The sequence below is a fragment of the Episyrphus balteatus genome, chromosome 1 (genome assembly GCF_945859705.1).
Source record: "Episyrphus balteatus chromosome 1, idEpiBalt1.1, whole genome shotgun sequence".
In the NCBI taxonomy this organism is placed as follows: Eukaryota; Metazoa; Arthropoda; class Insecta; order Diptera; family Syrphidae; genus Episyrphus; species Episyrphus balteatus.
The window spans coordinates 159,926,460-159,949,146 of NC_079134.1; the positions used below are offsets into that span (position 1 = coordinate 159,926,460).

At 28.3% G+C, this 22,687-nt stretch overlaps 1 protein-coding gene across 1 annotated transcript; it reads right to left on the minus strand.

Annotated features, from left to right (window-relative positions):
• Positions 1 to 1,863: 1,863 nt before the first annotated feature.
• Positions 1,864 to 13,733, minus strand: LOC129906032 (protein yellow-like). The gene is made up of 3 exons (XM_055981655.1): positions 13,527 to 13,733; positions 3,209 to 3,789; positions 1,864 to 3,148 (listed from the first exon to the last, which is right to left on the minus strand). The coding sequence occupies exons 2-3, from the start codon at positions 3,711 to 3,713 to the stop codon at positions 2,094 to 2,096; spliced, it is 1,560 nt and encodes a 519-aa protein (XP_055837630.1). The 5' UTR covers positions 3,714 to 3,789; positions 13,527 to 13,733; the 3' UTR covers positions 1,864 to 2,093.
• Between the last annotated feature and the right edge of the window lie 8,954 nt (positions 13,734 to 22,687).

Genomic DNA, 22,687 nt, shown 5'->3' on the forward strand with positions numbered 1-22,687 from the left:
CTTTAATTTTGTTAAAATTTCGTAAAGAATAAATTTGTAGAAGATTATTTTGCTCTATATCTTCTGTATTACGAAGTAAAGGTTTTTGGCATTTTACTCAAAACTGCCTTCAGGTCAGATAGCTGGTTTTGGAAATCACCTCCTCAATTGCAGATATTCCTTCTTTAGTCATACTACGAGAATGTGGAGTGTATAACCCGCCTCAGATTTTCCTTCCTTATTTAGAACTTCAAAACAAATGTACATCGGATCGGCATCTCCTTTTAAACTAAAAAAAACATTTAAACTATTTTTATATCAAAGTTATTTAGCCCTACCGTGAGTTTCACGTGAACAAGAATCCACCCGGAAATATTGAATTTCCATTTACCCTTGTTATGAGTTCCCGGCGAAAAATTGTTCACGTTCGAAAAACTCCCTGTGCTTTGACTTTTTTGCAGTTAGTCGACAGCTCTTTTTACCGACTTCCAAAAAGGAGGAGGTATTAAATCCGTCTGTATTTTTTTGTTTTTGTTTTTTGTTTGTTACCTCATAACTTTAGACTGAGTGAACCAATTTTGATAATTCTTTTTGTATTGGATAGCTGGTGGCTGCAATGTGGTCCCATTTTAATTTCGTTCAGTTCTGGCCATAGTAACTAATAGAAAAACCATAGCCTGGAAGTCGGTTTAGTTTTTTGATAAAAATGATTATTTAAATTAAATTTTGGTGGCGAACAAGAAAATACCACTGATTTTTCAATCATGAGTTGACTATCAAACGAATAATGTCAATATTAAAAAAAAAAAGAATTGATATTCCAAGGAATAAGCTCTAACTGAGGTTTATCTGACTATTGAAAAATTGTCCCTAAAATAAATAAAATGCACGACTGGGTCACACGTATACTTGCTCTTGCAGTTCAAATCACTTTTAAATTTTAAAGAAATTTTGTTGAGGTTAGGGAAGAGCCGACATTTAGGGCAAATTTTTGTATATGACTTTTTTTTTTTGGAAAAAATGAAAATGCAGTTTTATGAATATTACGTCTGCAAAGTTTTCTGCCGTTTTCGAGTTATTTGGTTTAAACTGAAAAATTTGTATGGGAGGTACACTTTCTAAGCGAAATATAGTACAAAAAAAAAAAAACAAACAAACAAAAAAACCAACTTTCAGAATTCCATAAAAATCATCTGTACCAAATTTGAAGAAAATCCATCCACCCGTTTAGGCTGGGAAAATTTGTACAGATGGACGTGCAGACGCAGAGACGGAATTGCGAGACCTAATTTTTTTGGAATTCTCCATCATCGTTATGCTGGTTTTGATTGAAACCTCAAATTTTTTTTTTCGACACGAAACCAATACCTTATCTATAGAGCAAGTAAAATATAATGATTGCACTGGAATTAGAAAAAAAACCTGCAATTTTTTCCTTAGCTCCACATCCCCTCTCGTCTAAGAAAAAAACTTTACTCAATAAAAATTGTACTGACCGCTGACCCTTTTGATTCTTAATAATTTTAATTGCATGTAGAACGTTTTAACCAAATTTTATAAATGTTACATTTTATCTTTTATTTTTAACGCCAGGTGTTTTCAGTTTTCGGTTTGGTGATCTTGTATACTTATAAAGTCTACCAGCTCTTATAAAGACCAAAATTATGTACGTTAAAATTGTGCTTTACTTTATTGTGTGGCATTGAAGAGATTCAATATTTCATTATTGCCTTCCTAAAATCTTTTTAAAACAATTGACAAAAAAATCAAAAATCTATTTTAAATAAAATATTTATTTATTGTTAAAAAACAATATTTTATCATACAAACTATAAACTTAAAATTAAGACCTTAAATTTATTTACATTTATTGTTTCTTTTATTATTTCCATTTTTTTTAGTTTATTTTTTTTTAATAATTAAGTATTTTTAGTACATTTTTGGTATATGATATGATGAAGATGCTCACAATATTGTTTTTTTATCAGATATAATTTTGAAAAACAAAACAAATTACAAAAATTTCGATGCAAAAGAAGAAATACTGATGACTCTTACATAATTTATTTTTTTGAGCACATTTTTTTAAAGTACAATATTATTGATACGCACACTTAACGAAGAAGGAAACCTAACAAAGAAGTTAAAACTACACTCGCCGTTACAAATGTTGCTTTTGAAGCTGCATTATAATATGGATCACGTCCTTCTAAAGGATTATAAAATGGCGTCGTTGATGATAAACCAAATCCAAGAGAATTACCGAAGGGTTCACCTTCAGGTACAAAACCGACAGGTCCAATATTACCAACTCCTGGACTATTCGTGAAAGTATAACCCAAACCTCCAGTCTTGGCTCGAAGTATGCGGAAATTCACTTCATTTGGATTAAGTCGACCAGCAACAAAGTTATACAACCGATTAACCACAATATAAAGATAACCATTCTCATCGAATGACATTCCATCGACCCATTGAATATAATCATCATCTTTAGCTATTACATGCTGATTGATTGGAGTAAAAGGTTGATAAGAATCCCATTTAGCTATGGCATGTTCCTTTAGGAGGCCATAATAGAGTATTCCACGATTGTCCATAATCATACCGTCTGTTTGGGATATCTTCAGACCATAATCGGTAACAGATTCGAATACCTGTCTTGCAGTTGATCGTCTTGTGAATTCAGGGTCACGAAGGATCGAAGCAGGAATTGAGTATAAATGATAACTCGAGAGAGGTGAGTAATAGACGTTACGTTCATAGTTTTCATTAACAAATTTCGGTGAGTTGATATTCAAACTATCACTGCCACTATTCGGGTTGTAATATGGCCCAAGAGCAATTCCATCGATGTGAATCGAGAACCGAAGACTTGTTCCATTTACAGCAAAGTCAACTGCGTTAAGAGCTGCTCTCATTGAATTTGGTTCCCTCACTTTCCATGATCGATTAAGTTTTCGTGAGAAAACCACAATTCCAGGATCTGAACCGCTATTGTCAGTGATATAACCAAATCCACCATAAGCATCATCAACTACGATTTTGTTGAGATAATTGGTTCCCCTGGAGACAACTTCTTCAGGGAAATCATACCGAAGAACCAGAGTTCCATTCCTCTTCAAGTCAAAGATCATCAATTTTGGTTGACATGTTGTCTTTGGACGATCTGAAAAACCATAAACCTTGAATTCTAGAAAAAGTCAAATGATCTTTATATTTCTCTTACCTGGACTTAATGTATGAATTCTGCCTGAATCAACTGCCCACAATAATCCATCAGCATCAATTGCAATTCCCTGCACGAATTGCAACGCCCTGCAATCCCCTTCGCGATTCATCTCCCACGATGGGAATGGTTCGATAAGAGGATCAGTTCTACCATTATTATCAGGCGATATAATCCAACCCAATGTAGCTGGAACACCTGGCATCATTCGTGGAAGTGTCACATACAAGCGCTGAGCAAACGCCTTCACGTCCGATATCAGAGCATTCCTTTCGATAAATTCACCAGTTTGACGTGCACGTCCGCGCTGATATTCATCCGCGTAAGCAAAGTCGATTGTTCGCCACTCGTAGACGACTCTAAATTGTCTGTCACTCAACGAGATTTCTTGGTCGGTTGGTCCCGAAGGGGGTAGCGGTGGTGGTGCGCCATTGAAATATGTCTGCTGTGCGGCACAACTGGCTGCCAAGAGACAGCTAAGCATGCAAATAATGTGCGGATGCATTATCGCTGATAGAAGTATTCTACTCTCAAATTGCTTCCTAAAGACTCACTTGGCTAATAAATGATCAAATCAGTGCCTGAAAATAAATAAGCAATAGAAAATTACATATAAATTAATTGCTTTAGTCCAGTGTGACCGTGTAATTTTAAATTTTATTTATAGGTAATATGTAGTATAAATTCTCCCCCTGCTATCGTCTCACTATTATACCCCAAGCAATGAATCCCCAATGCTAATTAGTTGCTCACGATTTGTTCACGAGAAGCAATTTGATTTTTATTTTTTTTTTTTCAGAAAAGCATCTAATTGTTTCGAATGAGATGCGGTCGATTGAGAGACTCTTTTATAAAAAGCTATCGTGCGCTATTAAAGAGAAGTGATTATGGCTAAGTTGTGTGTGGTTTAGGTGAGATTTTATTGGAACATATCATCGGTTCGTTGGAGCTAAAGTCTGTATTTTATTCCACACGATTACGATGAAAATACAAGTGAACTGACTTTATTTTGTTTACTTTCATTTGGAGTTTTTAGTTTTTAATTAATTATAGTATTTTTTTTTTTCATAAGAAAAACTAATCATGTTCTTGGTGTTCAACAGGGCGTATGAGCAATTTTTATTTTTTCTTCTTTTTGTGATTAATCTTAATGAACATTAGAACAAACTTGATGTAATTTAATATTAATTAGTATACAAGTGACTCAGATTATGTTTAATTGCTTACAATTTTTGGGATAGGAATTCGATTTAAACATTAATTTGATTAAGGAAGTGAATTACATTAGTTGATGAGATTCTTTTGCAAATAAACAATTGGCAGAGTACACAATGAAAATAAGTTCAAAGTCTATTTTAATTAGAATTTGCGTTTGTTTTTTAAGAACATGTTTTAAAATCTTAGGTGATATTTATTATTGTTGCTGTTGAAACCTGTCAATTATTACTTAGTAAAAAATGAGTTATTTTGTAAAAAAAAAATTACAAGTTATGAATGAAAATAAAGAGCATACATTTATTACTAAAGGGCAGTGTTTATAGATAATTTGGTTTAATTGATTCAGATTGTCTTAGTTCAAAAATCAAATAATTAATTTTTTAATAGTTACAACACTGACAGTGAATAAAAATAAAATCATTAAATATTTAGGTAAATACACATGCACGCAGAAAAATAATGGACCTACCAAGTATTGGGTTAAATGAAATGTGTTAAAAATAACGTAGTCTCGGCTAAAAACTACGTAGTTCTCGTTGCTAAAATCAACGTAGTCGCCACGGTTAAGTTAAATTGTTTAAAATTACCATTTAAGAAGGTTATTTTAACCGATTAACTTGTTTATATTGATCAAGAATCTAGGTTAAAATTTGAAATTTAATTAAAATTTAACCGAGAAAGCCTTTTTCTTGCTTAATCGTACGACATTATAGATTAAAAACAAACACGTTTCACGTCCCCCTAGTATGTATTTTATTTTGCCTTTTCTTTCGTTAATGCCTTTTTTGCCTTTTCTCTTGTTATTGCCTTTTTTTTGTCTTTTCCTATGTTTTTTTTTATCTTTTTAGCGTCTTAAAGGTAATGCCTACACACAAAACACTCAAATATACAAACAAAAAGCTAACTTACTCAGTATATTACTTGCTCAATATATCTATTCTATATTAAAAATTCACTAATTACCCCACACAAACAAAATTCGAATGAAAAGATCTACCTATGCAACTTGTTTGTCTGCTATTGCTACCATTTATTGTCTTCTACGTTCTATTGCGCGGCAAACAACCGACACGTATTAGAGTTCAAAAGCTAACTTTCTTAATTTACAATACTCGATTTGAAGAAGTTCTCCAGATTTTGGACATAATCAAGAGAGATTTGGAAGCTGCGAAAGGGGCAGTAGCAAAAGATGTTTTTGAGAAATACAGATCAATTTTTTTTTGGCAAATAAGGGACTCGAAAGAGTTGAACAAATAAATTGCGTAATACATTGGAACACAAATCCAGGGGTTGAACTACAGCATACGTACGTTAACCTATTGACGCTTTATGTCTCTATCATTTTCTTCTAATTAAATAGAGAAAGAAATAGTCAAAACGTTAACGAACGTATGCCGTAGTTCGACCCCAGAGCACCCGGAAAATGTTAAAGTGGGCGATGTCGAGTTCTTTAATTGGGGTCCAGTCGTCTCTACAGATGTAGAGAGATATTTTAGCTCCTTTAGAGCACTCTTAAGGGACAATCGCAGGCGCTTGTTAACTGAAAATTTTAAAAAACTCATAAATGTTCAAAATTAATTTTTATATTTCATTCTTTTCTCAATAAATGCCTTTTTATGCCTTTTTGGGAGTTTTATTTTGCCTTTTTTTAAGTTTTTAGGTCCACAAGATCCTATCCCTGGTCATTACTATGATTTTGTAAAAAAAATTAAAGGACGTTGATTGCAAAGTATTGTTTAGAACAGATGTTTTGTTATATTTATCACGTTAAAAAAGCTATTTAATTTCTTGGAGCTGGATGGGTTTATTTAATGCAGCCAAACTATAAACAAGAATACGGAGAATATGTGTACGATTTAGTAATATGTATCAGATTACAAATTTTAAATAATATTAACAAATTATAAAAAATTATTTAAAAATACTATGAAATTGTTCGTAGTTTTCTGGGTTTAAACTTTAAACCCCGAAAACCCAAAAAATAATAAAATGTATATAAAAATAAGCCAACCAATGGATTTGGTTAGAAATCAGAACAATATAAAAAAAAAAATCATGAACCAATATTTTTTTTTAATTTTTGCTCCCATTTTTTTATTTTTTTTAAATTTGAATAAACACAATCTTTTTAGATAATATAAAATATCAATGTATACTTTTTGAATAAAATCGGTTCATCCTTTAACGAGATATTCGTCAATAACCAAAACGTCAGTTTTCGCAAAAAATGGCAACGCCATATTTCAACTATCCTAATTTCTTAAGAAAAACTAAAAATGTAGTTTGATCAGAATAGCTTAGATTATAATACATATGTATACACCAGAAAGTTTCGGTATTTACCTTTTTAAAAACGGTGTTTAATGAAGATAAGAACCTCATTAATTTTTTTTCTTTAAAGTTATTTCTAAAAAAAAAAGACCTAATAAGTCAACATATGAGAAAAGAAATTAACCATCGTTGTTCGCACACTCCTAGTATGGATACTATACTACATTAAATACCTTCGAGTATTTGTCCGGCACTAGCATGCTATTCTCTGACACATCTGTGGTACAGATTTATACCATGTTATCTATATTTGCAGTGTGTCACGGGTATAGTGGGGACGAATTACGGAATACGAAAAGATCAAGTGAAAACATATTGACTGTTTTTGTAGTAGATATAAGGTAGAAACGGAAGTTTTTTTTCTGCATGTTACAATTAAAATTTTAATGTTAACGCATATTTACGAGATTTTATATTTTTTTTCCAGATAATATAACATAATTATATAATAACACATAATAACACCAAGTTTTATATAGATTTGCTTAAACATTAACTCTTCGACGACGGACGTAAGGTGTCTTTATTTTTGTTTTGATTTCTTCGGTGAATAATGAGTTCAATTTTTTGTGTTTGTCGTAGATTAATTTTGTCCGCTACAATTACAATACATAGAATTACTTTGAACAAGGCAGTTTGTATATGTATACATATATAAAAATATGAGCAGATTTGTCTGTACATATATGACAGCATACACCGAAAAAAAAAACAATATCAATTTAACATTTTTTAAATATCAAATTAACATTTTTTAAATATCAGCCAAAAATGCTCTATAAAATGTGTTTTATGATATTTAAAATGTTAAAACAACATTTTTATTATAAGGATGATATTTAATGTCACATTTTGGAAATTTTTTTCGATATTTTATTATCATTTTTTCATATCAATTTCTCATTCCAAATTATTGAAAAATATTAAATACAAAATTCTTAATGTGTACTAATTTAAAGGCGCATTGTGTTTTTTCGAAGTAAAATGTATGATTTACTGAGAAAATTTGATCGGAAATAAGATTTTACTTCACATAGTTTGGGAGAAAATAACAAAACATTAAATTATATCACCTATAATAGAAAAAATAATATCACCACTATTTTGTAAATAATATTCACTTTCAGTAATGTTTTGAAAAAAGAAAGAAAATACTTAAAATAATAAAAATAATAAAAAAGAAAAGGAAAGAAATAGGTTTCATTATAATAAACTAAAACGTAAAATCTAGTCAACATTGATATTTTAATTGCCAAAGTGAAATTTTCACTATCCAAAAAAATGTCAAAATTATATTTTAATTGTCAAAGTGAGATTTTCATTATCCCACCTGAAATTAAAAAATATCAAAATGATATGATAAAATATCAAAATTGATATTTTAATTGTTGGACGACTTTTGTCACTGAAAAATGTTAATTTGATAGCTTTTATTATCAATTTTTTTTTCGGTGTATTTCTCAATACGTAGTGGCGACTAGTTAACAATGTAATCAAGAACTTTTCATATACTTGCAATAAAATAACAACGTTACATTGTAAAAAATAAAAGGAAACTTTAAAAAGTAATTTTATTAAATTAGTTATTGAGAATTTAACTGCTTATAATGCAGTTTCTGCAATAAAACATTGCAGTTTGACGCTACTGGTAGTAGATTTGTAGAGTCATTGATGTATACATAGTAGTTTTTGCAATACTTTTTTTTAGTGTATGATCATTTGTTCTGTTTTTATGCACTCATAATCAACATACACTGATAGGTGCTAGGAAAAAAACCACTTATGTACTGTTCACAATACTTTTTTTTTATTAACTTATTTATTTACTCTTAGAAAGATTTATCTTATACTATATTTTGAATTATTAATTTTATTCCCAAATATTGTTACATACATAATGTGTATGTATGTTGATTAGAATTAAAAGTAATTTTACTCAAAATCTCAAACGCTTTATAAGAATTAATGACAAAAATACTCTTAGTGTTTTTATGTCTCAACCTTGTATCACTTTTATGGTAAAGAAGAATGTTAATATGTTTAACAATCATCTCAATTGCATCATAAATTCTTGTCATCCAAATAAGTATCTTCAACTGAAGATCAAACTTGTTTCTGCATACATTGTGTTGTATCCAATATGTTTGCCTGACACAATAATTGATTGATAAGCTCATCAATATCTGTAAATCTTATATTTAACTGACCTGTTTACTTTTGTTTTTAGCAGTGATGATAATATAATTTTTGACTGAATAAAATGTTGCAAATATGCATACAATGCACATAAATATATCAAATAGTATTTGTGTTTTGTTTCAAAAGAAAAATGGTAACAAACGAATACATATTTCACCACACTGAGTAAATATTCTTGAATAGCATTTATTCAAAACTGGTTTATTCCAAATTTTATTTTGACTTTACCACATGGTCAATGGACTTGAGATGATGCGAATCAAAAATATTTGTCACTTCCACGTAAATTTCTTAAATAACCATTAAAAATCCTTGGGAGAGATGGCATAATCTTTTGACCTGAATTGTGCAAGCTTTAGAGTCGATATGCCAATTAATATGAAGGAAAAATTTCCAGTTTTATCTACAAGATGCCATTTCTTAGAACTTGAACTTGATTTAATAGTATGTGAATTAAATTAGCACTTTTAATTCGAATTATTTTCAAGAATTTTTTATTGTTTTTATTGCATAAAAATATATTTTACAATATCTGTTTTAATATTTAAAGAAACAATTTCATTGTGATAGTAAAAACGAAAGAGCTGAGGTGCGAACTTATTTCTTAAAAAAAGTGCTAATAAATCCAATCATAAAGATTGTGAATAAACATAATTCTTATATCATTATATATTTGAACACATTTAACCTTCAACTTGAAAGCTTTAAACTAAATTTGTGATGTGAAAAAAAAAAACACTTAGAACATTTGCTAGGGTGCGGATACATTATGAAAAATTAATTTTCCATAATGATCAACTAAATTTGTATTTTGCGAAGCACGCAAAAGACTATTAAAACGCCAACTATTCACAATAAGGAGTTCTATTTGAAATTATTATCTTAAGCACATAAGCGGAAATATTATTGTTCATTCAATTCTCAATTATAATTCTTATTTCACTTCCAGACTTCTATAATTTGTGACAAAGTAATTGTTTTCAAAGTTTATTTTTATATGATTTTTATCTGAATTGGTGATTTACATGCATCACGGAGACAGATAGATTAGTTTAAAGAACAAAGAAGAGTCTTAAGTTTTTTTGGATTCATTTTGAATGACATAAGAAGCTTTTAACTCTTTTTGGATTTAATGTGTATTTTAACAACAATGTTTGGATTGTTGCCACGGAATAGCAATACAGTGTGATTGTGCTAAAAAGTCCAGCACGTAAACAAAAATTGTGTTTATTTACTTGTCAAGCCTTTCTATGTGCAGATGCATACATAAACTCTCTTTGTAATTAGCACGATATTTTCATGAAATGTTAAAGCAAATAGTTTACGCAATTGCTTTTTTTATCTATGAACTATTTGTTTCACGATAAGATTACTTCCATATCTTTGATCTGAGGTCAAAACATACAGACTTAATATTTGACTGTACTTTTTTTGAATGACTTATTTAAGTCATGCGGAAAATCCAACATTATTACGTCAACTCTTTATCTTTTTTGTAAGTTAAAAAAAAAAAACAAAACTTGACCTTTTGAAAAATCGCTTTCCTTTGATTTTCATCATAATCATATCAAAAAAAAAGAAAAAAAAAACGTATCTAACCCTAGCAAGGAATGAGAAGGTAGACGTCGATAAGTTAAAAAATCTAAACCAAAACAATTATTTTTACGTTTTTTTGTTAAACATTTAAAACTGAGTTCTTAAACATTTAATTTTGGCGCACTCCTAACTTTTGGTTTCTATATCCATACACATTCATTATGTTCGAAAAGAATTCTTGGAAATTTTCATTGAATTCATCAAAAAATCGCATAAATAAACGCCTGCATTTTTTTATTATGCACAATGTAGAATTTTTGATGAAATCGGCTGCACCTTTTTGGTTTGGATCTCTATTAGTGTATATTTTAATAACTTTAAATGTTCAAATAATTAAAGTCTTAAAGAATCTGAACCTGTGGGTGGCAGACTAGCAGGTGTGGTATGATGGGGTTGAAGAAAGTAAAAAAAAACATTCTGGTCGTTGCACACAAATTAACAATTTTTTTGTAAATAATTAAAAATTGGAAATATTTCAAAAATTAATTGATTCATTAGGGCCAATTAAGTAAACAAATCATACAAAAGTGAGAAAAACTATCATATATCTAAGTTCATGAACAAATAATGCGCATGTTACGATGATAATTATGTTGAATTCTGTATACCGATGAAAACTATTATTGTTGATTCAATCAAAGAAACTAATAAGGATGACTATTAAGTCCATAAGCTTGTTTGAGTAGTAGTCTAACTGATTAAAGAGCCACAGAGTAAAATTATGGCTCGATTTAATTAAACTTAGTATTTAGCAGTTATCGCACACTCGTCAGATAACTATACTTTTCTATAGGATTTTTGTATTCTTAGTCCCAATTCAAAGTCAATACATTACTGACAAGTGGTCTTTTTGAAATACTTGATTATTAACAGGTCAAAAACGAGGTTTTGAGTACTTTTAACGTCGAATTTCATCATCGTTAATTTGTTTTTTTTTTTTATTAACTAAACTTCTTCAAAACGTTTGGAATAGAAATTTATGATATTTCAAATCTTAGTGCTTAACACTCTTAACAGAAATAAAAATGGTTTTCAAGCAAATTCGAATTTGTGTTTTTTTAATTTGGATTTAAAAAAGCGACACATAATTTGAAAATATATAAACAACAACATACAAAATTTCATCGATACTTAGTTTTTGAAACTTTATAGCGAAAATAATGATGATTTTAAAAACTAGACGGTGTAGAATAAATCTCTTTCTTGGTCCTGATTTGTTTTTACCACCAGTGTAATAAAACCGACAAGGTTTTAAAAAGGCCTTAATGTAATCCAATTAATCTGTTGAATTTTTAATACGTATTTATACAATATTGTATTTTTTAAGGAAAAAAAAATCTCACTCGAAACGGACTTTTCTCATACATGTATAACATTTTTGAGTTATTACAATTTTCTTGAAAAATTGAAATTTATACGAAAAGTTAATTTAAAGTAAATTTCTTAAACTAAGTTTACTTTTCAAGTTTAACACAAAATATTCAAAAGTAATAAAAAGTTTGCTGTTCATTTCAACTCAACTCAACATTTCAAAATTAATAACCATTTACCCCTTAAAGCAGGAAGTTAAAAATACAATTTGATTTTTGTTTGCATGTATTTAAATATTATGAAGCAAATATTAATTAAATTTTATTTTGTAACCTATTTTCAATAAGCTAGGATAAATAAAGCATTTCAAGTATTAGCTGTGTTAAGTTAAAAAATGAAGTTATGAAAAAATAAAAAATAAATATGTAACAGAAATTTGTTTTTAAAAATTTTGTTTGTACGTTAAAATGTAACCTTAACTATTTTTAAAACTGCTAAATTTATTTTTAATCACTTTTTTTCATTTTAATTTAAATAAGGATTTCATTTTTACGTGTTTCATTAAATTCTAAAAATTTTGCTTTTTTTTTAACGAATTTCAAGAAATAAGGATCTACGCTGTAAATATTCTTATTTCATATTTTTTTAGGTTTATGCATGTTATAGAGTTATAGTTGAGTTAAGTTTTAAATGACGGAGAAATTTGTAATACAATAAATTGGAAAAATCTATAGGATCTAAATTATTTTTGTGTTGAAAATTGTCAAAAACATTTTTGAAATACATTTTTGGAAAAAGAAAGATATTCAGAATTAAATTTTTTAGCCCAAACCAAAATACACATTAAAAAAAATTATAATTGAAAGAAAACTAAGTAAAGATGCTACCTTACTAAAAGATATCTAGAAAATACAATCTTAAACTAGTCAAAAACCTACATAAATCACAGAAAATAATAAATTGTTCTAGTCTGAACTGTAATCGTAAAAATATTGAGCTCATCTTTTCACATATCAATTTCACTATCTACACAGATGTTTAAAATGCAAAGAAAAATAATAATTAATCACACGTTTATTTATTTAAGAATAATTAATAACCATTTTTATTTATCTTTTACATTCTCTTGTATAGAGTACCTATCAGTTCATCCTTCAGAAGATGCATATCAATATGAAAAGTGCACTTAACGTCTGGCGTATACGTAATATTTTTTTATTATTTATTTTGTGTATAATACCTCACAATTCTAGGAACACATTAACATAAACACACAACCAACTAGAGAGTATCAGAATAACTATCTTCAAAAAATAATAATAATATTTAATATTCGTTGCATGTTTTGCAAATTTTTTTTTTATTTCATGAATTTCATTTATACTCATATCAACCTTGGAATTCTCAAATCATCATCATCAAGAACTTGGCAAGAATTTTGAAGCCATTTAATTCTTGACTTGTTTAAAATAGGTTTGTCGTTTAACATTCAAAATCAATAAAATAAAAAAAAATCACATGGAGTTAAAATTTACATATGAAGTTGATGATATTTATTCATATCTACGCACAAACTATATAAACTTGAACTTTAAATAAAACTTGTAACACTGGATTGTTGGGATTTTAAAAACATTTTTTCATTTTTACTGTAAACACTTACATTATTCGATTTAATCAGGGTTAAATATGAATATATTTATCCGTGGGTAATTTTTTTGTTGTAAAATATTTCAGTCTTTGTAAAAAGAGTATTTTTTGTTCACCCACACACGTTACACACGTTTTTTTTTTTTTCGTTGCCTAGTTTTGTGTCTTAGCCCGTTCGCGATGATAATCCGTCAAGATGTTGCGACAAAATAACCGACAACTTTGATGATCACTTACCTTTATTCCCGCGTTTTGTCGATCGCACAAAAAAGACTTGCTAATGATGTGATGAGAGAAATAAACATGGCTGTTAGGGTTACCACAGTGTCTTTATAGTTCGACTTTGTAGACACTTGTACAAAACAAAAAAGTACCTTATTAATTTTCAATTGTACAAGTCATTTCCGTGCTAATATTATCAACAAAATGAAATGACGGAAATCATGGTAATGACTATGAGCAGAAAAAAAAATATTTTAAAGTTTAAATCAAAGTAATGGCAACCCTAGACAGTTAAATTATGCCAGATACAAGAGAGACTTAACTTAAAGCATTTTCATACTAAAAAAAAAGAGAGAGAGTTTGGTTTATTGTTTACAATTTTCTGTTAACACAAAATTGTAAAAAAAAAAAACAATCTTAACTTAACTTAGTGGCCGGCAATCGCTTTTATTGTGGGTTGTGGGTTTGTTTTGTTTACCAATTAGCGAATTCATGGCGGTCGGTGGCAGTGCATGATGGCATGGCGGTCTATTCTCTGTTGATGTGAATTGTTAATCTACAAAAACATTTTCTCGTGGTTGGTTGACGGTTGGAGGTGTAAAAAAGTGGAAATGAATGGTTAAATATGATTTAGTTTGATAGTTTATAGCAACAGGTGAATTATGGAAGATATGGAATTTAAATTTTCTGTATACAAAATCTTTCAGTGTGAAGAAGATTTATGAAGTCGGTATTATTTATTTATTTTGATTTATTGTTAATATTCAAGTTAAATATAGAGGGTAGGTAGAATGAAATTAGTCAAATCAAATTCAAATTAAGTTTTATGTTGGTTTTTTAATTATATAGTAAAATTTTTATATTTATGCATATAACATTAATTATGTCATTAAATATTTTACTGATAATTATCAATTATAATTGTATTTTTGAGGCTTATGAGCTAATGTTCTTTTAAAGCTCTAAATAACGCGAAACAAAATAATTATGATTCTATCTAATAAAATTCAAAAGCAATTAGTCCAGGTTTTTCCATAATTGCTTAAAAATCGAACAATTGAAAAATTCAAAACTTTTAATGGATTTTGCCACAATATCTAATAAAAATTATGAAAAAAATTCCTAATTTTTGAAACCTGAAAGTCGTTTTCCAAAATTTTTGCATTCCAAACTTCTGTATTTTAGTGCTTACTTTTTTTCACTACCAAAAACAAAAATTTCTTTAAAATTTTTAGAATTTTCAAATCTAGGAAAAAGGTTTCAATTCAAAGCAGTTTTTTTCTTTTATTAGGTATTGCTAGATTTTTTAAGAATTTTTAATTAAAGTTTTTTATACTGATGGACTTATAGAATTTTGAATTACAGAATTTAATTTACAGTATTTTTTCAATGTATGTAGGTTAAGAGAAAAGTAGAATAATGGAATACAGAATTGTGTTTATACATTCTTATTCATGAAATGAAAACTTAAACACAAATTTTTTCTATAAAATATTAAAAAAGAAAAAAGGTTCCAAGGCAACAACCTTGTCGAATACCTAAAAGAAATTCTACTGTCTTAAAAGATGTGTTTTCAATCTTTGGACATTACCTAATGAAAAAGTTGAAAGATCAAAGATAATACAAATTTGAACTTATTTAAATTATGTTTCTTATTTTTATTTTTGTTCGTGAAGGGTTTTAAAAAAGTTGAAGAATTTGTTAAAACTGAAGTTGTTTTGTTTTGAACTGCAATTAAATATTCCCACGTTAAAGTGACTAGCACCCGTATATAATTATTCAAAAATTGTTTTCGATTTCATTTGATGACTTTGTGCATATCGTAGAGTCAATAGTTTGTCTCATTGCCTCATTGTTGGTGTTACGTAACAAGCACAAATTCCGACAATAGATACATTATTTGTCATAGTTAAGGAAACATTAAGGTATGCACTATACATACTTCTACGTACTTACAATGGACAATACAATTATTACAATAAGTCAAAAGTATAAACCCTTCATTGTTTGCACTTCTATTTGTAGAGAATAAAACTCATAAACGTGTTGCCTCTGACCAATTGCTTTCCGGGCTAATATTCTATAAATAATAAAATATGTCGCTGCAAATAATGTCGTTGTAAATGAACTTCTTATGTAACTGTGAGTATTTAATTTGATGACAATCTAATATTGAGTCTTGGTCAGTAATTTTCAATGTAATCTTTTTTATGGAAGAAAATATGGACCACCAATCATATTTCCTCATCGTATTTAAATCTTTTCTTTTGAACTTCACTTACAGCTAACAAGTTTTAATTTTAAGCAAAGTATTCCAAACCCGAATGAAGGAAGTAAAGTTTAAACTCATCATCAATCATTTTCTTCCAAATTTCAATATAAACTTGTATGGTTTTTTAGAAATTGTCCGACTACATTTTAAAAACTATTGTTAGGTTGAAATACATTTATTCAGCCCTATCCTGAGTTTCAAGTGAAAATTTTTCCGCCCAAAATATGTTTGTTCGTCCAGAATTTGAAAAGATATCGTGAGTTTCACGTTCGGGAATTTAAATTTTTCACTAAACAAGTTTTCTGTTCGTCACAAAAATTTAAGTGATAAATGAACTATCGTCTACCTAACACATTACGTGAAAAAAAGTTAAAAATGCGTGAAGTTTTTCGAATGTGAACAACTTTACGCCCGGAACTCAAAATAGGGGAAAATTGAAATTTAATTTTTCCGAGTGGAATTTTGTTCACGTGATACTGACAACAAGGCTGATAATAAAATTTGTGCTCTCCAATTCACTTTTATTGCAATCAAATCTTTCATTTTCGAAGTTGAAATGAAAAAAAAAAAAAACAGAAATAAAAAATAGCATTTATTGTTGCAATCAATAAATTTATTAACACGACATTTCTTTCTGGAACCTAGAAAATTAAATCACTTAATAAAAACAAAAAATATATAGTAAATTAACTCAAAAACTCTTGAATAATGTAAGTGACTTTTCATGATTAAAACAGTTTTTATTGACTTAAAGCCTACAATAAAAACTGTTGTAACTCAAAAACGTTTAATTTTTTTATTTTTTTGGAAAACTTTTTTTTTGAGAAACTCTTATTAACAAAGTAAAAAAGTGGATATTTGCATTGAGTACAATAATATGGACTCTTAAATCTTAATGTTGCAAGAAAGGTTTTGGATTGACTGGGTCTTCTATGATTTGGATCTAAGCTACCTTAAATATTGATTTATACTTAAACATTTCGAAACATATTCACATATTGTACTGAGAAAAAAATGAAGTTCTTAATGTTTGAACAAACAAACATAATTGCAAAAACCCAGTTTTTTCTATTCAAAATCAAAATAGTGCCGATGTGCTAGTTATCTCGAGTTCAATTTTGTTAAACTTGAACTTGTCCTACATATAGCAAGTAAAATGGGACAAATCAATAGGTATAATGGGTGTAAAATTTCCACTGCAAGTTCAAACAATATTTGTTTTACCAACAAGTATAAATTCCTTTCAACTATTGACTTAGAAGCTCTTAATATTTATCTACTATCCCTCCACGTGATAACTCTAATAAACAAATCGCAAAAATATTTTATTGACTAATCTCAATGAAAATGCGATTATTATTTAAATTGACTGTGCGACCAGTTAGTTTGGCAATTATCAACGACTTGAGAATTTGATTATTTAACTCTATCAAGAATCTAGTATTTGTATATAGCTTGTATAAAGAGAGAGGTGTGATGGGAACATCACGACTCTATTGAATAAATAAAATTATTAAAATCATAACAACTTAATGAAAAAAATTACTGAATTCATTAAAGTTTTTATATACTCGTACTCGTCCATCGTCGTACATATTTGTAGTTATTGTTTGGATTTTGATTAACTTGTGATGATTCGCTAATTGGAATTCACCTCAGATCTATAGCCCTGTCATTGTTAAGTGTCATCGAATGCGCGGTGAGCTATGAATTATATGCGCTAGACACTCAAGTTCACTGTCAAGCCAATGTTATAAGACTTCTTGTCACAGCCAAAACAGCGTGCCGCCATCACCATCACATTAATTCCATTCGGGAAATCGTTAACAAAATTATCCAAAATGCGTGTACCCATATGATTATGATTATTGTTTTGACAAAATTTTTTATTGTCATTGCCAATTTAAAAGAATAAGACAATAATTTTGTACATACAATATCTTTTTATTTACTTTTTTAAGTTCGTTAACCACAAATATCGCACCACCTATTGACAAAAAAGTTGAAGGCTTTTTTTATTTATGTAATTTGTTATGTTTTTTTTTCTAGTGTGATTATGAATTGTGGTATTAACTGGTTTTCAAAAGAATAATAATTTAACAAAAAGAACAAGATAGATTTTGTTAAGAATTTTAGCGAAGGCGTTAACTTAAGATTAGAACTATCCATTCAAATATGACAAAAAGAAGAAGATAATGCTGTCATAGTTTCAAAAAATAAAGAATTAATAACTAAGGATTGTTTTCTTTTTGTATCAAAATATTAATCATTTTAATTGAAAACAATTAATAAAGTTAATTTCGTATTTTTATGTTAATTCTGTGAAATGTTCCATAAATAACTTTTATAATACGCGCGTACCCAACAACTAGGGAATTCCAGCAACATCATCATAGCATTGTTTTCATGATGGTCAAAATGTGATTCTTTTAAGTAAAATAATTTTCACTCCTTTATTTTTTCTGAAACGAACACAAGATCAAGCAAAATTTTCACTATTATCAAACAAAACTTTATAGTAACTTAGTCATGAGATCATTACTTTGAAGGAGGACATTTTATAACACAGATCATAAATTCAATTTAAAAGCTTACAAAAACCTTCCATATTATAATCTTCAATGAACAATTTTATTTTATTAACAACAATTAACTTAACATGCGAGAAGAATAAATTAAGTCAAAATTAAATTAAATCTCATATTACGTGATGTAAAATAAACAAAATCTCTCATTAAGAATATTTTAAATCATTAATAACATCAGGAACAATAGCAAAACAAATTGAAATAAACAATAACAAATTGAAATCAGGGACAGATTTTATTACTATTACTACGAAATGGTTCAATTTTATGTGATATTGTAGGATACCTATTTGTGTAAACAAAAGAGCTGAGCTACAAACTTGTAAACAACTAAAAATCAATTACATACTTGACTGTAATCTTGGAGCAATAATGATGAAAGCTCAGAATGAATGACTGATATTAATTAAACTTTTATCCGGGTATTATTGAGAACATAATTTTTAAATGTTTTGGAACATTTTAATGAGTATGTAATTCATCTTAACGAATTAGTAATAGATGACATATAAATTTGTTCTTCTGATATGTTTCTCGTTTTTGAAACTCAAAATCTAATGAATGTTATATTAAGATCATTTTTACGATACAGGAGGTCAATTCCTGATCTGTGAAACTGCGAAGTGATAAGTTTTACCACGTTTTCATAATAAATTTGATTCTGGATTTATGAAAAAATTAAAACAAACTTCAAAAATGTAATAAAAAAAATTAAAACAAACTTCAATTTGTTTCATATGAAAATTCAAAATGATAAATTTTTTATCACTTCTGAGTTTCACAGATCGGGCATTGACCCTCTGGTTCTAAAATAATTTAAGGATTCATTAAAAAAATCGAAGTAGTTTAAGTTAAAGATGTCCTTTGAATTGTATTTAAAAAAAAAATCATATGTATTTTTTTCTAAACGAATAATGTATGCTGCAGGATTTAGTGATTTTTTTTCTGTAGAAAGTATAACACATACATTTATAAAAAATAACATACACTAAGGATAGTACAAAATATAAGAACTTATTTGATTTTAAATAAAATTGAAGAACCTAGGAATTTTTTATTAAATCTTGAAAGTGAGAAATATTTTCATAATGCATGAAGAATTTTCAATTGCATGAACAAATTATGAGACTCAAAACAAAGATTTATGAATTTTTGAGCGGTATCTCACTTACTTGGATACTGTCATAACTTAAAAATCACGAATTTTGAGTTATTAATGCAGAAGTTATTGTTCTGTATGTGCCAAAATTCGGATTCCAAAATTCTGTATTCTAAAATTCTATATTTTAAAATGCTGTAAATTCAAACTTCTGTATTCTAAAATTCTGTAAATACAAAATTCTGGATTTCAAAATTCTGTATTTGTTTTTTTAAAAGTGCGCACTTTTTTTCATTATAAAAACAATTTTTCTTTTATCATTTACAGAATTTTGGAGTATTTTGGCATTTTCTTTGAAGAAAATGTTGAAGTAAAGTACCTCCCCAATTAATTTGCATATGACTTACAGCAATTGGATTGAATTTGGATGACATACCTTGAATACCAAAATACTAGTAATATTAAGCCAAGAATCTTCATACTTATTTCACCATTTTGTTTTTTTATTATTTTTTATTTGTTTTTGTCTTTTTTTTGTAAGGTCTGAAATGAAACTTAAATATTTATGTATGTAGAACATAATCTCTTATTCCCTAATTTTTCCTTTTTGAAAACTGTCACATGAGGTTTTATGTAGCACATAAATCCTTAACTTGCGTTTTACCAAACGGCTCTTATACACTGTTACACTCAATTTGTTAATTGAATACAAATTGTTTAACAGGAAAGACAAAAAGGTATAGATGTAGAATATACAGAATTCCAAAAAGCAGAATAATGGATATCCAGAATTTTGAAAACAGAATTTTGGATTTTGCAGGATTTTGAAATACAGAATAATAGAAAAGCAGAATAATGGAATACAGAATTATGTTCATACAGAATTTAGGAATACAGAATAACTACCCGTTCCATTTCATATACATATGTATCAATTCCAAAAATGGCTTCTTTTTTATGTAACCAGACAAATTTTTCTATACAACAGCGTAAAATCTTTCAAAATGAAAAGGGTTCCCTACGGCGTATACGTACTTTTTTTTTTTATTAAACTGTTAATTTTTTTGTATGTACTTTTAATTGCATTTGAAAAAGACTTGAAGTTGAAATAATTTTTTATGATTCTTTTAAAATAATCTATCGCCCACAGATTGAAAGATATCTGATATCTAATATTGTTAATTATACTTACTTAATTTTCAAATTTCACTATACTGTCCACTCCTTGATAAACTCACAAGGAAGTAACTAATACCTTTCCGGTATACATCATTTCACATATTCTCACAAAGATTTATTTTGTTTGTACCTAGTATGTACCATTTGATGTTAAATTATATATCTTCCTGGATCCCATGAGAAAAAAATCGTTAAAAAATATTTACAAAAAATAAAACCTAAACTACTTAACTTTTTCACATATGTGAGATTTCATAAACAATTCTCTTTCATAAAATAAAATGAAATGATTTTTTTTTCCTAAACTGCTTTACAATAATTGCGTCGCAAACTCATGTCCGAGGTTATATTATATGCTGAGCATAATACTAGCATTGTTTTGTTTCTGACCCTAACTCAATCATGATGGCCACTTAAATGTGGCAGAAGCAATGCGTTCAATATAGTCAGTCGACAGTACACACAGGCAGCAGTGATGACAGTAAAATAACAAAAAAAACTCAAACGTACTTACTATTTGACGTTATTATCGCGTGCAAATGGTTTTAGATATAGAAATCAGTTTTTTTTTTTTGGACAGCTTAAATGATATATTACACGCTTCTTGAGCAGGCAATTAGAGACAAAGATGACGTCATAATAGTAAGAAAAATGTTTATAGAAAAAGAAAATACGTGTTAACGTCAAATTCAAGTTCAAATTGTTTAGCACTTTAGGATAAAGATTTTCTTTTTATTTCAATTAGATTTATTCTCATCTTGAGATGGATTTTTGTTAAGAGATTCACAGGAAGCTATACTTATCTACTTATCTTCGCTTGGATTACCATCGTGACTTAGAATTTTTTTTTAAATACATACTGCAATTGATCTAGAAGCTTAAATAAAATTTATGATTACTAGTTTAAGGGGTTCACGGGTCGTTTGAACGCGACACTACTCGAAGTGTCTTGCACTCCATATGTTTTGATGTAGAAATGTTTCTTGGGGTCTAAATAGTAAGAAAAAAGCTTTTTTAAAATTTTCTATCGAGCTATTCGTTTTTTATGAGCTTAATAAGTTATGAAAAAACGTACTTTTACGTACTTTTTCACACGTTTTTGTTAATAACTCTGTTAATAATAATGGTAGAAACTCAAATAATGGCTCTATTTTTAGAAGAAATATGCCTATTTTTAACAGCATTTCAATCAAATTAGTGGCATTTTTAGATCTTCAGATATTCGAATCTAAGTCCGTTCATTTTTTCTGCCCAATTCGATTTCACTTATCAAAAAGTTTTTTTTTTATAGAAGTCAAGGTATACTTTTCTAATGGTTTTTCGTATGCTGAACTAGAATCCAAAGTCAAAAAAATTCCATCGAATCAAGTTTTTGAGATATTACCGTTAGAAAATTAAAAAATACCCTTTTTTAACAGTTTTTGAGGTTGTGTCATCTTGCGTGATAATTTTTTATAATTACATTTGTAGCGGTTTCTTAAAGAAAACTAAGTTAACAGTTTTTGAGGTTGTGTCATCTTGCGTGATAATTTTTTATAATTACATTTGTAGCGGTTTCTTAAAGAAAACTAAGTTACTTCTTTTTAAATCCGTTTAAATCATTTCGATATCGCTTTTCTTCTCCGAGAAATCCTAAAATCAATTCAACATGTTTGGTGAATATTCTCTATGAAAAAAAATCTTATGTTCGTTTGGGTTTCATGGCAAATCGCAAAAAATTTTTGCATTCCTTTAAGTTTTTTGGTTAGTCAAAAATTTTCTTACCCATAAACTTACCAAAAAACTTAAAGGAATGCAAAAATTTTTTGCGATTT

Coding starts and splice junctions, on each gene's coding strand:
- LOC129906032 (XM_055981655.1), bottom strand. CDS start 3,713: ATGCATCCGCACATTATTTGCATGCTTAGCTGTCTCTTGGCAGCCAGT. Junction 3,149..3,208: donor AATTCATACATTAAGTCCAG/GTAAGAGAAATA, acceptor ATGGTTTTTCAG/ATCGTCCAAAGACAACATGT.